Source organism: Carcharhinus amblyrhynchos, chromosome 18, assembly GCF_965287045.1.
Source record: "Carcharhinus amblyrhynchos chromosome 18, sCarAmb.v2.hapA, whole genome shotgun sequence".
NCBI classification, from domain to species: Eukaryota; Metazoa; Chordata; class Chondrichthyes; order Carcharhiniformes; family Carcharhinidae; genus Carcharhinus; species Carcharhinus amblyrhynchos.
This window is the reverse complement of record NC_137341.1, coordinates 26,655,596-26,671,828: the sequence shown is the minus strand read 5'-3', so window position 1 is coordinate 26,671,828 and position 16,233 is coordinate 26,655,596. Positions and strand designations below refer to the sequence as shown.

The 16,233-nt window shown below is 40.1% G+C and overlaps 1 protein-coding gene across 1 annotated transcript in view; it reads left to right on the top strand.

Annotated features, from left to right (window-relative positions):
* The window catches only part of drg2 (developmentally regulated GTP binding protein 2), a 29,004-nt gene extending 13,240 nt beyond the window's left edge, over positions 1-15,764 (top strand). Inside the window, exons 8-13 of the mRNA XM_080206625.1 lie at positions 2,454-2,551; positions 3,788-3,864; positions 6,211-6,299; positions 6,385-6,443; positions 14,008-14,061; positions 14,173-15,764. Of these exons, the coding sequence (XP_080062751.1) occupies positions 2,454-2,551; positions 3,788-3,864; positions 6,211-6,299; positions 6,385-6,443; positions 14,008-14,061; positions 14,173-14,259 (464 nt within the window). The 3' untranslated portion in view covers positions 14,260-15,764. The remainder of the gene's footprint in view (positions 1-2,453; positions 2,552-3,787; positions 3,865-6,210; positions 6,300-6,384; positions 6,444-14,007; positions 14,062-14,172) is intronic.
* The last annotated feature ends 469 nt before the right edge of the window (positions 15,765-16,233 follow it).

The following is a 16,233-nucleotide window of genomic DNA, read 5'->3' as shown; positions in this document are numbered from 1 at the left end:
GGAATATTCTTCACTTGCCTGTGGAGCTCCAACAATACTCAAAGCTCGACATCATCCAGAACAATGAAGCCCACTTCCATCACATTCATCACATTAAACACTCCCTCCACCATGCCTGCAGTGTCCGCCAACTGTAGAATTGAATTAAATATATTTTGTAGTCAACTCCGACGAATATAATTTTCTTCACATTAATCCTTAATTTTGACAATCATCCCAATTATCTTTGTGTGAAATTTAAACCTCTTACTAATTCAAGGTCTTGAATGCTGATATCATTTTCCTCCCTGAACAAGTTAATTATTTGAAAATCTGCTTTTCATAATATAACTTGGTGCTTTTCAACATTTTCCTATATCAGATGGTCAGCACAATTACGTTTCTCAACTAATAATTGTCATGCAATATTAATTGGAGTCATGTTTGCACTGGGCTAACGAGCTACTCTTTGCATTGAGTGGTAGCTCAACAGTCCAAGGCAGGAAATTTAGTGGCTCTTTAATGGAGCCAAGCCAGAAGAGATGGCTCCAGGGCATAAGAAATAGGAGCATTCAGCCCCTGTTCCATCATTCAGTGTGGTCATAGTTGATCATAGAACCCTACAGAGCAGAAAGAGGCCTTTCGGCCCATCAAGTCTGCATGAACACAATCCCACCCAGGCCCTACCCCCATATCCCTACAAATTTTACCCACTAATCCCTCTATCCTACATATCCCAGGACACTAAGGGGCATTTTTTTTAGCACAGCCAATCAACCAAACCCACACATCTTTTGGACTGTGGGAGGAGACCGGAGTACCCAGAGGAAAGCCACGCAGACACAAGGAGAATGTGTAAACTCCACACAGACAGTGACCCGAGCCAGGAATTGAATCCAGGTCCCTGGAGCTGTGAAGCAGCAGTGCTAACCACTGTGCTACTGTGCCGCCCCGATCATGAACCTCAACTGCACCCTCCCACAGTATCCCCATACCCTTTATTTCCCTTTACATCTGAGACATGTCGATCTTAGTCTTCAATATGTTTGACAACCCCTCTGAGAATGAAGAAATTTCTCAACATCTCAGACCTAAATTGCTGACTCCTAGTTCTAGACTTCACAGCCTTGGGACCATCCCCCCCAGTATCCATTTTATCAAATCCCTTAAGAATTGTATACATTTGATGAGATCACCTCTCATTCTTTTCATTCCCATAAATTCTAGGGGATTATAGGCCTTGCCGATCTCTCCTAATAGGACAAACCCCTAATTCCAGGAATCGGCCTGTTGAGCCTTTGTTGCACTCTGTCCAAGACTCATATATCCTTCCTTTAGTAAGGAGGCCAGAATTGTGTAGTACTCAGCTGTGGTCTCATCAAGGCTTCACACAATTGCAATAAGATTTGTCCACTTTTATACGCCTATTCCTTTGTCATAAATGCTGGTATACCATTTGCTTTATTAATTGTTTGCTGTACCAGCACGTTAAGCTTCTGAGATGTACAAGAACAGAAAGAAATCTCACAACACCAGCTTAAAGTCCATCAAGTTTATTTGTAGCAAAAGCCCCAAGCTTTCGGAACACGTTGTTCCTTCGTCAGGTGGCTGGGATGAAGGAACAACGTGTTCCAAAAGCTTGGGGCGTTTGCTACAAATAAACTTGATGGACTTTAAGCTGGTGTTGTGAGATTTCTTTCTGTTTTACCCCAGTCCAACGCTGGCATCTCCACATCATGTACAAGGACATCCAGGTACCTCAGAATATCAGTGTTCTTGGCCAGTCACTTAACCTATCTACATCACTCTGCAGCCTGTTTGCATTTCCTAATAACTTATTTTTCTCTCTACATTTGTATTGTCAGCAAATTTGGATACAGTGGTCACTTCATCCAGGCTGTTGATATAACTTGCAAACAGTTCAGGCCCAACCCTCATTTTTGTAGTCTGTGCCCCCACCCCCAACTTATTATTCTATTTTCTTTCCATTAACTAATCCTCCACCCCTGATAATATATTAAGAGTCTTTTTTTTTAATAATAATCTATTGTGTGACACCTTCTTGAATGCAAGTCCAAATATACTATATTCGCCGGTTTTCCCATGTCTGCTGAGTTAGTTTCAATCTATGGGGAAGAACTCCAGGGGGTGAGTCACAGAATGGTTGGCTGCAGGTTATACTATTCCTTCAGTCCCCACATGCATGAGGAAGAATTAGCAGTAGCTCTTGTGAATATAGTATTGCAGTTTGTGTATTTATGTAGGATTCTGTATGGTTCGTGTGGAACCAGTGGCTCTCCATTTAGAGGCTTGCCTGAAGTTTATCTCACGGTGACCAGGGAAAGAGGATTTCTTTCAACTGCCTGTCCTGTTTTCCAACACTAACTGAGCAACAACAATTGAAAATTGGCTCCATTATAGTATTAATTAGAATAATTAAGGTTATTTTTTGATCCTTAATGATTTTACCCCAGAAATCTTTAATGCAGAAGTTCTCTTCAGGGAAGATGCAACTCCTGATCAGTTTATCGATGTGGTGGTTGGAAACCGTGTGCACATGCCTTGTCTTTATGTAAGTTAGACTCAGTCGCTAGATGGACGATTTTTAATGTAGTACTCTTTTTTTTAACCTGCTCAGCAACTGACGTGAACTAAGAAGGTGATGGGAAAGTAATGATTTTGAAGATAAAAGGTGCTCCAATGCCTCTGCGGAAGATATATCTGTCAGAGTTAAGAGGTAGGGAGCAGAGGCCAAATACTTCTGTGAATGTGAAATGAGGTCAAACCCTTCACTCACTGCAGTTGTAGAATTTTGGGGCCAGTTACAGAGCATGTCCCAAAGCAACTGTGAACATGTACTTAATATAGAGAAAAGCAATGTAAGGGGACTGTGGTCTCTGGAGGATAAATATCCTCATTCATGTGAACCCTGCCTTAGATGATATACCTTTCCCCTTTCCATCATGAAAATAATCTGCCTGATTTGAATGGTAGAATCCATGTTGCTGTTTGAACCTTCTAAACTGCCATGATCCTTTTCAAAGCAAGATACCCCAAAATTGACCAGAAACAAGAAAGTAAAATACACCTGTAAGTTATGAGCCAATTGTGAAACCACTGGATAGTCACTGGTTTGTAAACTATCGTCAACCAGAAAAGAAAGTCATCTGTTACAAAAACGTGTTAGATGATATCTTTAATGTTTTACTGTTCTTGGCATTTTTGGCCCATTGAGTTTGTGCAGTAGTTGTTGCCGACCATATGTTCATTGTGGCAGTAGAGCCCGAATATGACCTTAAGCTGCTACTCACTCACCATCTTTCTGTTAAAAGATGGATATGTACAAGTATTGGGCAAGGACAAGGTCGGGCTAGCTGTGATGCCCTCTATGGTGACTACTTGCCAATACATTGAGTGTGGAGGGTATAGAACATGTGCCTGGTTTCTATAACTCAGCAGGTATTGCTACCTCCAGGAAAGGAGCAGCAAGATTATTTTGGAAAGATGCGAATTCCATAGATGAGAGAAGATTTTGTTAAGATGCTTTGTTTATCCATATCTAATTTAGTAATCAAAATGCTACTTAAGCATGTTTTATTCAAATTTCATAAATACTTAATTCCAATCCTGCAGAATTATGCAAGTTCTGTGCAGTTGTAAAATGAATTCTTGTATACTGACTAAACAGTTTTTGTACCATTACACAATGAATACTGAAAAAAAGACTCCACGCTTTTTATGTAGCTTGTGCTGTGATTTGTTTGTTAATGCCTAGTATTTTATTGTTTTTGTTTTGCCTTTAAAAAAGGTTTATAATAAAATTGATCAGATCTCCTTGGAGGAGGTGGACCGATTGGCTCGGCAGCGGCACAGTGTAGTCATTAGGTAAGCTTTTTAAATATAGTCGTGCTATAAAATCTTTTCCTCGTTTCAGATGTATATTGCATTCTGTGCAGAAATTTAAAACCCCATATTTTCTAGGCTTCTGAATGAAATGAAAGCACTGAGCATGGGTAGGCCTCATAAGGCTGGTGGAAGAAATTACATAATGTGTCATCATCGTCATCCCCTCGCTCGTTTGCCCTTGCTCAATTATTGTATTCTGTATTTCAACGAGTCCTTTTCATCTGTTGATGCCAAATTGCCAATTTTTATTGTGAGCTTAGGTGATGACGGAGAGTAGAGATAGCCACTGTAATCCTGTGCCCATGAGGTATAACATATCTGCTTCAGCAGAAATCACTAGGTAGTAATGAGCAGCAGCGCGAGGGGGAGGGGGTCTGACTGATATTTCACTTTCTTTAAACAAAGAGCAAAACACACAAGAAATCAAATAAATGAGGAATGCTGTAAATAGTGTGATCTCTGATCAGAATCCTGAACATGGGATGGAGAATTAAGTGACAAGTGACTGGAAGTTCAGAGTCATGTGTGTGGGTGAGATAGGAATGTTCAACAAAGCGAGCACCTAATCTGTGTTTAGCCTCCCCAGCAAACAAGAGAGTGCATTACGAGCAACCCCTGATGAGTTTGGAAGTGTAAATGACCGAAGAAGTGTTTCAGGACCTGAGAGGGAAGCCTATGTTTGCCTAGGCAAGTGCTGGTTAAGGAAAGACAGCATTAGGGGACGATGGGACAGTGGACTAGAGTCTTGCATTCTTCAGAATGCAAGGAGAGGAAGATCTGTTTTGTGGTGGAGACGATTTATAGAAGTGGCAGTAAAAGATTCATTTAATACTCGTTGAATATTGCACAATTTAACATCTAATTGTCTTTTTAAATTACTTCACCACATTAGCCATTGAACAAGATTATTCCCAAGTCCCTTTCCGTCTTCCCCTACTTGTTAAATTGCACCCTTTGTACTGTTGAACTGTGAAGAGGTTTAGAGGTCCAGATACTGAAATTTCTCAAAGCTGGTGGATAGGAACAAAATTAATTAAAATGGGTAATGGGAAGAGATATTTAGGTCAAAATGGGGCTGAAATGCAAAAGGATGGAGGTTATGCAGGAGATGCAGAGTTCTGGTTTGGTCCTATCTGGAGTACTGCATTCAGTTTTGGGTACTGCACCTCAGAAAGGATAGGAGGGAGTGCAGTGTGATTCATCAGAATGCCCAGTATTAAAAGGGTGAATTTTTGAGGGTAGTTTGCATAGGATAGGTTTGTATTCCTGTGAATATGCAACATTAGGGTCTGCCATGCTCAAGGATGTCTAAGATGATTAAAGCAGTTGATAGCTTCTCTCTTTCCAAGCTATTTCCTCTGCTGAGGGAGGCCAGAACAAGGGGCATAACCTTGAAATTAGAGGTAGATTGTTCAGGGATGATGTTATGAAACGCATCTTCCTTCAAAGGTTACTGGATATTTGGATCTTGTTTCCTCGGCATAGGTTTACGGTGAGAGCGGAGAGATGCAAACGTGTCCAGAGGGGCAAATTTTTCACATACAGGGTAGTGAGTGTCTGGAACAAGCTGCCAGAGGTAGTAGTAGAGGCAGGTACAATTTTGTCTTTTTAACAAGCATTTAGACAGTTACATGGGTAAGATAGGTATAAAGGAATATGGGCCAAATGTGAGTAATTGGGGTCTTAAAAAAAAAAGTGGCATGGACAAGCTGGGCCAAATGTTTCAATGCTGTAAATCTGACTGTGACTCTGAAACAGCTGTTGTGGCTGACATCAGTTAAAAAATTTCAAAACTGGGATTGATAGACTTGGGCGACAGTATTAATGGCTAGGGAATCAAAGCAAGAAGATGGAGTTAAGATATCAGTTATGATCTGACTGAACAGATTTAAGCAGCTGCATGGTCTACTCTTGTACCTATGTTCTTAAATCATCAATATTTTTGACATTTGTGAAATACTTATTTATAGCATGAAATTTCATTTGCTGTTTTGGTTTTCCCAATGGGATATCTAAATAAATGCAAAATACTATGATGCTGAAACATTAACTCTGTTTCTCACTTAATAGATGTTGCCAGCCCTGCTGTGTTAATCCAGTATGATACTTAATTTCCTATTTTTAATTTCGTATTTTCCTGGATTTCCCTGTTGCGTCACTTCCGATTCTGTGATGCTAACACGTTTTTGCCCGTTCACTGTGACTATCAGTATCTTAGTCAGTTTGTAGATGAGAAGCAAGATCCCTAGGACAGCTTACCTGATTTTGAATTATTGAGCTTGTCAGCATGTTTGTCATCTGTATCTAATGTGTCCATCTCCCTAGCTGTGAAATGAAGCTGAATTTGGACTATCTGCTTGAAATGCTTTGGGAATATCTTGCGTTAATCTGCATCTACACAAAAAAGAGAGGAGGTAGGAAAAGATTCAACACAGAATTAACTCATGTTTTAAATTTGTGTGCACATGAACAACTTAATGCAAATTTTATTTTGAACAGAAAGACCAGATTTTTCGGGTGCTATAATTATGAGGAGATCAGCCACAGTTGAACATGTGGTAAGATGAAGCGTCTTTCTAGAAAATATTGCTCAATTCGGGTTGTAGCAGTCTGTTGTCTAATTCAGCCCAGATTGGTCACTTTCTTTACCCATTTGGCCCCTTGCCTTTATAAACTACCATTTTCTAACCTGTCTTACCACCTTCAACAATTAGTGCACGTATAGACCCAGGTCTCTGCTTTATATTGCCTCTTCTCATTCTTCCCACTGTGATATATCACTCTGCATTCAGTCTGATCTGCCACATGTCCACCTGATCCACCAATGTGTCTATGTCTTCTTGAAGTCTACCATTGTGCTCCTCATCAGTTTGCAGTCTGTCCCTGTTTTCTATCATCTGCAAATTCTGAAATTCTGCCCTGCACACCCAACATCAGGTCAGCAGAGGCTCCAGTACCAACCCTTGGGGAATCTTGTAACAAATTTGTCCAGTACAAAAAAATAGTAATTATCGGCAAACTTTTGTTTCCTGTCACTCAGCAAACTTTGTATCCAAGCTGCCACTTTGTTTCATTCCATGAGCTTCAGTTTAGCTGGCAAGCTTATTGTGCAATTTGTAAAAGTTTGGGAAGTTCATTTACTCCACTTTAGCCTAATCAACTCCTTTTGTTACATCATCAGGAAACTCAGTCAAATTAGTTAAATACAATTTACCCTTATGCTGGCTTTTCCTAATAATCCCCAATTATCCAACTAACAGTTCATTTAGTCCAGATTATTAGTTCTAAAAGGTATCCCACTAGAGTTTAAATGACTGGCTTGTAGCTGGATTTACCCTTGTCCTTGTTTTGAACAAGTGTAACATTTGCAATTCTCCATTCCTCTGACTCTTCTACATTCAGCATGACTCTCACTTGTATTATCAACTTGACAGCTGTTATGTGTATCCTTTTTTTCCTATTTTATCTTCCTCTTCATTTCTTTTAATATCCAGGTATTTCTGAAGTTGGTTGCCCTACCTCTCTCTCTCATTACAATATTTCTTGAGTGCATCTGAACCATCTCTTTAAAGGCAGCCCATTGTTCTAGTTGTTTTGTCTGCCAATCTTTGATTCTAATTTTCCTGGCCTCGATCCATTTCACTGAAATTGGCTCGCTTCCAATTAGGTATTATTACTCCTTATCCTTTTTCATAGCTAACCTAAACCTTATGATGCTATAATAAAAGCAAAATATTGCAGATGCTGCAAATCTGAAAAGAAAACAGAAAATGGGTAAACTCAGCAGGTCTGGCAACATGTGTGGAGAGAGAGAAACGGAAGAAGAGTCATACAAACTTACAATGTTAAACTGTGTTTCTCTTTCCACAGATGCTGCCAGACTTGCTGAGTTTTTCCACTATTCTGTGCTTTTATTTCTTAAGATCACTGTTTCCTAAATGTTTGCCTATTGAAATTGGATCCACTTGACTCATCCATTCTGGGATCCAGGAATGTCTCCTTCTATATGGGCCAGAAATACATTGATCAACAAAGTTCCCTTGGACACACGACAAATAATTCTTCCCACATCTCTCTGTCCTTTTAACTTTTAGTATCCTCATGTATGTTAGGATAACAAAAGCCCCTCATTATCACTATTCTGTAGCTTTTGAACCGTTTTGTCAACAGTGGCTCAGTTGGAAGCACTCTTGTCTCTGAATGAAAAGGTTCTGGGTTTGGGTCACATTCCAGGACCTGAACGCAAAAGTCAAAGCTGATATTCTAATAGTGCTGAGAGAATGATGCACTCTGAGTTTTCAGATGAGACATTAAACCAAAATGCCTTTTGCCCTCAGAATGATATAAAAGATCCCATATCTTTATCGAGAAAGAGCAGAGATGTTTTTCCTGGTTTCCGAGCCAATACTTATTCCTCAAACAACATCACAAAAAGCAAATGATGTGGTCATCAACATGTTGCTGTTTGTGGGAGCGTACTGTGTGCAATTTCCCACATTACACTTTAAAAATGTTTCATTGGCTGTAAAATGTTTTAAGGAATCCAGTGGTCACGTAAAGCCATATGCAAATGCAAGTTTTGCATTCTTTAATTATTAACATTAAAATAAAAGCAAAATATTACAGATGCTGCATATTTGCTCCGCTATCTTTCCCACTAGTTACTGGCCTGTAGAGTTAGTTAGCTCCTACAAACCAAATACGTGGTTTCCAAGAAATAATTAACTTTATTATTTGTTTTGTTCTTCCTCACCAAAGATTTATTGAATCTCTGGATGATGTTCCTCACCTTGGTGCAAGAAAGGCAAAACGCCATATGGGGTTTGGTTTGGAACTGCAAAACATGCCATCATTGTCTCTATGCAATCCTTTGCTCTCATACATTGCTTTTGTCTTTTCCTTTGCAGCTTTTTTCTTCATGCCTTGCATATCTTGTTTCATTGTTGTACAACAATGTTTCGAACCTTCTGAGAATCGCTGTTATAGTTATGCTCTGTTATCCAAAATCATACAACTATTGTTCAGCCCCAGGAAAGCTCAGAATTTTCTACACTTCCTTTCTCTTCTTGCTATTCATGAGCTAGTTTCTCTAAACTGCTCTCTCTCTCAGCATGAACAGCCACTCAACCACTGATCACTTTTGCAGAGTTTTAAATATTGGTCATCGGTCTTCGGCTCACGAGACACAGTTAACGCTCCAGAACATGATGCAGACATATGTCCCTGAAAGGCCTACTTCCTACATTCCACGCAATTCTAAAGGGTCCTGTCACCCCATTCCTAGTGTTATGAACTCAACTGAAAATAAGCTTCCCTTGCCAATCTCCTTTTAGCTAAACTCTTGAATCCAACAACATCTCGGCTGAATTTTCTATAAAGCTGAACTGAAGCTAGGTGTCAGTCTAAGTCCTTTGCATTCAATTTCTCTGTTGCTGCTCAAGCATTCATGATGATTATTGGACATTACAGATGAGGGATGTTTCTCCTGCTTTGGATTTCCCTCCCTAAATCTTCTTTACTTCCCTCTCTTTTACCCCAGAACTTTGACCAAGTATTGGGTCACTCCTAGTCACTCTTCCTTCGCTTTGTTGTTTGTTTTGTCTGCATATTCCCCTGTTAAAGTAGATGTATAAATGTAAGTTGTCCTTGGTTTGTTCTGTGATGGCTGCTCTCCAATAGGGTCATGATCATAGACAATTGACCATAAATGTCTATAGCCCAGATTTGTAGAGGCCTGTTCATTTCTCTCTGTACTGTGACAGTGTGCTGTTGCTATATATACATATGTATTTATGTTTAAGGAGACAGTTTACAGGTTCAGGCCTATTCTTCAGGCATGTCTGGAAAATATTTAGCTGGGATACAGCTGCAGCTATATAGGGCATTGGTGAGGCCGCAGCTGGAGTACTGTGTGCAGTTTTGGTCGCCGCACTTATGCAAGGATATTTTGGCCTTGGAGGGAGTGCAGAGGAGGTTTACTAGGCTGATATCGGAGTTGAGGGGGTTGAGCTATGAGGAGAGGCTGAATAAACTAGGCTTGTACTCGTTAGAGTTTAGAAGAATGAGGGGAGATCTCATTGAGACGTATAAGATGATGAATGGGATGGATAGGATAGAGGTGGAGAGACTCCTCCTGCTCAGAAAGGACAGTAGGACTAGGGGGCACAGCCTCAAGATAAAGGGGGGGTGGTTTAGAACGGAGTTGAGGAGGAACTTCTTCACTCAAAGGGTGGTGAATGTCTGGAATTCTCTGCCAGTTGAAGTGCTGGAGGCTGCCTCGCTAAATATTTTTAAGATGCGGGTTGATGGGTTTTTGATAAGCGAGGGGATTAAGGGTTATGGGGAGAGGGCGGGAATGTGGAACTGAGCCACGACAGATCAGCCATGATCTTATTGAATGGCGGGGCAGGCTCGAAGGGCTAGATGGCCTACTCCTGCTCCTATTTCTTATGTTCTTATGATAGAGGGTAATTGCTCATTTTATCAATTTGGTGTTTACTTTGGATAAAGCTAATGGATTTTTGTTTATAGTGGAGATTTCTCCTAGGGTTTTGATTAAAGAAATGGAAGGTGGGTTTAGGTATGCAGGGTCTTGTGATGATGTGGTTAATGGGAGGAGCTAAGTCTGTAGCAGAGAGAGACAGCTTTTGAATTCTGGCTGGGAATTGCTTAAAGGCATATTTTCTGCGAGCTGCAGAAACTCATTCTCTCTCTCTCTCTCTCTCTCTCTCTCTCTCAAAGCTTCAAAACTGTCTATACCCGTTATAGCAAGTACATCTATGGTTGCTAATTATATTTAAAGTAGCTTTTAAGTCTGTAGGAGGAATGTTGCTTATTTGGAACTAATGATGTAGAGATGCCAGCGTTGGACTGGGGTAAACACAGTAAGAAGTCTCACAACACCAGGTTCGAGTGAACTAGTTGGACTTGAACCTGGTGTTGTGAGACTTCTTACTGTATTTGGAACTAAAACATTGTTTCCTTTCATTTTTAAATATTGTTCAACTGTTAATAGTCAAGCTGTTTAATTTGTTAGAGCTTGAGTTAAGCTGTGTTATTAAATAAAGTTTGTTTTATAAAAGATTCCTAATTTGTCAGCAGACTAACTCCCGGAGCAAAGCAGCCGATCCTCGTATCTATGTCAAAATAGAGGGCCCCAGATGAATTCTAATGCAAGGTTAAGGAAGCTGGCAAATTCTTGCAAATTTGAAACATGCCTAAATGATGTGTTATGGGATGGGATAAATAATGCAGAAATCCAAAAGAAGTTGCTTGCAGAGTCTGAGCTTGATCTATAAAATGCTATGAAGATAGCCTTACTCATGGAAATTGCAGAAAAAGGCACACGAGAATTGCAAAGCATGCTCGGAGGTGAAGTCCCAGTTTGAAACAGAGGCCACAGGTAGCAATGGCACTAGGTTGGAGGGTGCCTGGGGAGAGAAAGGAAGGGTTATGGCTCTAGAAAATTGGAGTCAAATCCTTCATCACAATTAGACACGGAATTTTAACAAGTGCTTTAGTTGTGGGGGAAATCTCTACCCAGAGAAGCGTAGATATTGAGATGTACAGTGTTTCAGATATGATGGAAGAGCTCACTTAAGGCAAAGATGGAAGAACAAACAGAGCCTGCTGAGTTCAGGAAGGAGACAGAAGTCAACATTGGTCCGCAGAAAGGGAGAGTGCCTTTTACCAGAACGGAATGTGTTAACATTAAACCACATCAGAGGGCAAAGTGGCCTCAATAACCGTGGTATTAATAGTGAATGGATGTCCATTAAAAATGGAGGTGGACACCAAGGTTTCTGCAACACACTCTGCTCTGCTACTTGCAGGACAGGTCCCACTGTTGAGCCTGAGGAATTTCACAGTCAAGCTAGCCACCTGTACCAGTGGGGTGCTTAAAATCAAGTGATCCTGTTTGTTTACAAACAGCAGTTGGTGGTGGCACAGTGGCATAGCACCAGGAACCCAAGTTTGATTTCAGCTTTGGTAAACTGTGTGAGTTGCACGTTCTCCTGATGTCTGCATGCGTTTCCTCTGAGTGCTCCTGTTTCCCCCCACAGTCCAAAGGTGTGCAGGTTAGACGGATTGGCCATGCTAAATTGCTCCTGAGCGATTAAAACTCAGCTCCCACTTATTGTCGTATTAGGACAAAGATTGAGTCTAATGGGACGTGACTGGCTCCAACACATTAAACTAAATTGGATAGAGGTATTCAAACTGAATGAGGGGGGCCTTTATGAGGACGTCCAAAGTTATCCGCAAGTTTCCAAGAGGAAAAATAAAAGTGCTCCAAACTAAGATATAAATAGATTCCAAAGCCAGAACAAGGTATTACAGGGCAAGACTGATGTCCTGTTCCATGCTGGAGAAAGTGGAAGTAGAGTTTAAATACCTTGAAGACTTGGGCATCACAAGACTGGTTCAGTTTGCAGAGTGGGCAGCACCAATTGTTCCTGTTGCCAAGCCGGACAAGAGAGTCCACATTTGCGGAAATTGCAAACTAACCGTCAATTGAGTTGCCAAATTAGACAGAGACCCTATACCGAAGACATATGTTAAATTAGCTAGTTGCTTGGTTAGATCACTCAGCCCGGAGGTATGTGACCATCTATATACAAAGGCTTGTATGAATAAGCCTGATTACCATCTGTAATATCTTCAGCATGTGCAATTTCTCAGTGTCACCATGGAAAATCTGTTACAAGGATAACCCAGAGTTGTGGCATACAGGATCACCCTGTATACAGTAGCAAGGTGTAGGCCTGGTACAGCTCCAGCAGAACTGCTAATGGGACATTAGCTGCACACCAGGCTGAGCTTGTTAGTTCCAAATTTTGTGGAAGGGTAGAGTTCAGACAGAGTATTCAAATAGAAATCATGATGTATCAAATGCAGAGAGGACATTTGAAATCAATGACCCAGTTTTCCTAAGGAACTTTGGAAGTGGCCCTAGTTGGGTCTCTGGAATTGTTGTAGCAAAGACAGGTCCAGTATCATATGAAGCAAGAGCTCAGGATAAGATCCTGAAGAAACATTTCGACCATCTGAGGAAAAAAGAACTTTTACAAGAGTCGGTAATATCGTCAGCTTCAAGCATGCAGGCCGATAGTACCGAACAAAGTAGTGTTAGGGTCCTGGACCAGAACCCCAAGTTACATTCGGACACCTGAGAAGACCCCAAGACTTTTCTATTTTGGCATAAATGCGAGGATCGGACGTTTTGCTCCAGGAGTTATTCTGACAGATTAGGAATATTTTATTGTAAAATAAACTTTATTTAATAACACAGCTTAACTATAACTCTTAAACAAATTAAGCAGCTTAGCTGGATTTGGTTGAATTAAATTTGTACCATTGAATAATAATAGTGGGTTTTGGATGGTAATGATTCCTGACCAGTTCCATGAGCTTGGTAAATTATGTTGAGTCCAGAATCTCTGAGTAAGTCATACATCTGGGTGCTGCTTACTGTAAGCAAGGTAATTCTGCTTTTTTCTCTTACTCTATATTGTTCAATCTAAAAAATATAACTCATACACTCTACATATTGCACCCACTGTTTTACATTTACATCAAATGGTTCAATTTTACGGAAAACTGCATAATGGTAATTTGTTTCCTGGCTGTTGAGATTGATTTGAATCAGAATGCAAGCCTCTTCTGCGCTGAAATGTCATGCCAATTTTTTTCCCTCACCGCCAATGTAGTAATGGAGATTCCAGACAACCACCATTCAGTAATCAACAATGAACTATTTATTTACAAACAAGAACTACGTACAGTGCATTGCCATACAGTCCACACTTCCTCAACTTCCAAATCCAAGAACTGAGGACAAAAGACCACACTGTCTTCCAGGCCACATGTGCTCCAGTCCTACTGGATGAATAAGTCACAGGGTCCAACCAGTGTTTGCCTCTTAAAGGGTTCTCACTTCAACTGTAGCAGTCTTATTTTACTTTTTCATTTTAGGGTGAAGAGTGTTGCCTCTTCATGTTGACCATTATATCTGCTTTATTTTGAGTTAGTGAGATTCTTGATGATTCAGCAATTTAATCTGTGTTATGTACTTAGCAGCATGCAAGATTTAAATGTACTGCCTTTGCCTTCCTGATACAGTGCCATCGAATTCATAGAACCTTAGCAAGCCAGTTCAAATATGCCCTTGTCTGGGTGAGTATGTTGACGTTCTACACTGAATTGCAAATTTTAAAATATTTGAGACTTGTCCACATCGGAAATAAAAATTTCTGCTTACGAGGAATATTACCTTTTCGATTCTAGGGAACAAGTACAAAGTATAGCCCTCAACGAGTGGGACTGACTCACATAATGGAGCATGAGGACGTCATCCAAATTGTCAAGAAATAAGTAGTGGCCCATGTTGCACGGTACCTGCAGTTTATACCAGCCTTCTCTCGTCCTCGCACAACAAGGAAATGTGAAAACAGGCTATTTGGAAATTGTAATGAAAGAATCGTGTTAAGCTGCCAGTGGAAATGGTTTGCTGTGGTAGCCCTTTAATATCAAACATACCATGACTTTGGTATCCTGTAGTACAGTGACTGTTCAAATGGAAGCATGTGACTGCTATATAATCTAATACCATACTTTGTGGCTCCTGCTCAAACAGTGGCATCACTTTATTTGCAACACTTCTTATTTTATTACCAAGATCTTTCCAAATCACAAAGGACTCTGTGACAGTATTTCCTTTTTTCACCTTTTACCAACTTTCAAAACGTAGACTTGTTTCCTCATATAACTGCAAGATTATCTAATTAAGGTGTGATTTACAGTAATTCAAATATGTATATGTTCAGATGAACAGAGATTCAGTTCAACGTACAAGGCGTTAATCAATCGTTTAAAATAGCTTAACGTTCTCCTTGCTTCTGTCATATATTAAATCTTCCTATACCAGTACAGGAAAAAAAACCTATGTCCAGCAAGTCCCTTTTTTTGTTTTAACCTCTCCCCACCCCCCACCACCATGGTTTACAAAAGAATGTAATTCCTAATTTTTGACTTTCTCGTCAAAGTTGTTGACACTGGCATCATGGTACTTCAGACATTCATTGTGAGAGGAGGCAATGAATGTCAGCAGGACATGCAGCCGTGGAGGATTTTGTCACCAAGTCTCACCTTATGCTTGCAAGAAACTTGCACTGCACTTTCCAAGAAGTCGCTGGACAACATCAGGAACGTGGTTTGAGTGCCATTCACCTGGTGCTCTAACATCAATTTAAACGCTCCATAGGTTTGATAGCTGGTCAAAGGAGAGAATTAGAGAGCTGTGCTCAGAGGTTTTGAGTCTCTAGCGGTCTTGCTTGCTGTATGGTATCAATATAAATAAGCAGCAATGTTTGACACTAACTTGACCAACTAAATTACTGTTTTCAAAAATATTTGATATGTTTGAAAACGCATTCTAATTTTGTAAAGATCACTGATGGAGCAATGTATTAGACTTGCTGTGGAATTTTGGGAATTCTGTTGTCAAAGGTTATTGTTGTATTGATGAGGATTCAGAAAATTAATGATCCGGGAGATTGAACTGTTTCATGAAGAGAAGCCGACAGAAACAAATATGTATTCGCTGGAGAAAAGAAGATCGAGAAGAGACTTTATGCAAATCAGAAGCATAGATAATACTGATGTAAGTTGGATATTTAACTTTGAACATAAGACATCGGTGCAAAATCAGCATCCCCCAAGTGCAATTTGAATAGCTCATAAGTCAGTCAACTTGCACAAAGATGGATAAATGTTGTTACGAAACAAATCTTATCGGGTGGATGTAAGTAAAACTGAATGTAACAGAGTTTGAATTGCTTGTTTCTGTTGATTAAAAAGTAGACACTTTTTTTGACTAGATGAAAGTGGTTTGGTTTGTTGATTAAATTGCGTTATTGTCTCTGTTGACTGGTTTGTGTACGGCTGTGGCATGTAGTGAGGCAATCCAGACATGGAGAGATTTGAGAAGTAAGGGCTTTCCTATTAGAGCTAAGAAAAGAGATGATATGATAGAGATCTTCAAGATTACAAAATATTATTGTAATGTTAAGACCAAAGGACATAGGAGCAGAATTAGGCCACCCAGCCCATCAACTCTGCTCCGTGATTCAATATGACTAATATTTTTCTCATTCCAAATCTCCTGACTTTCCCCATAATCCCTGATTCCCTTATTAATCAAGAGCCTATCTATCTCTGTCTTAAAGACTCTGGATGACCTGGCCTCCACAACCTTCTGCGGCAGAGTTCCACGGAGTCACCATTCTCTGGCTGAAGAAATTATTCCTCATCTCTGTTTTAAAGGATCATCCTTTAGCTTGAGATTGT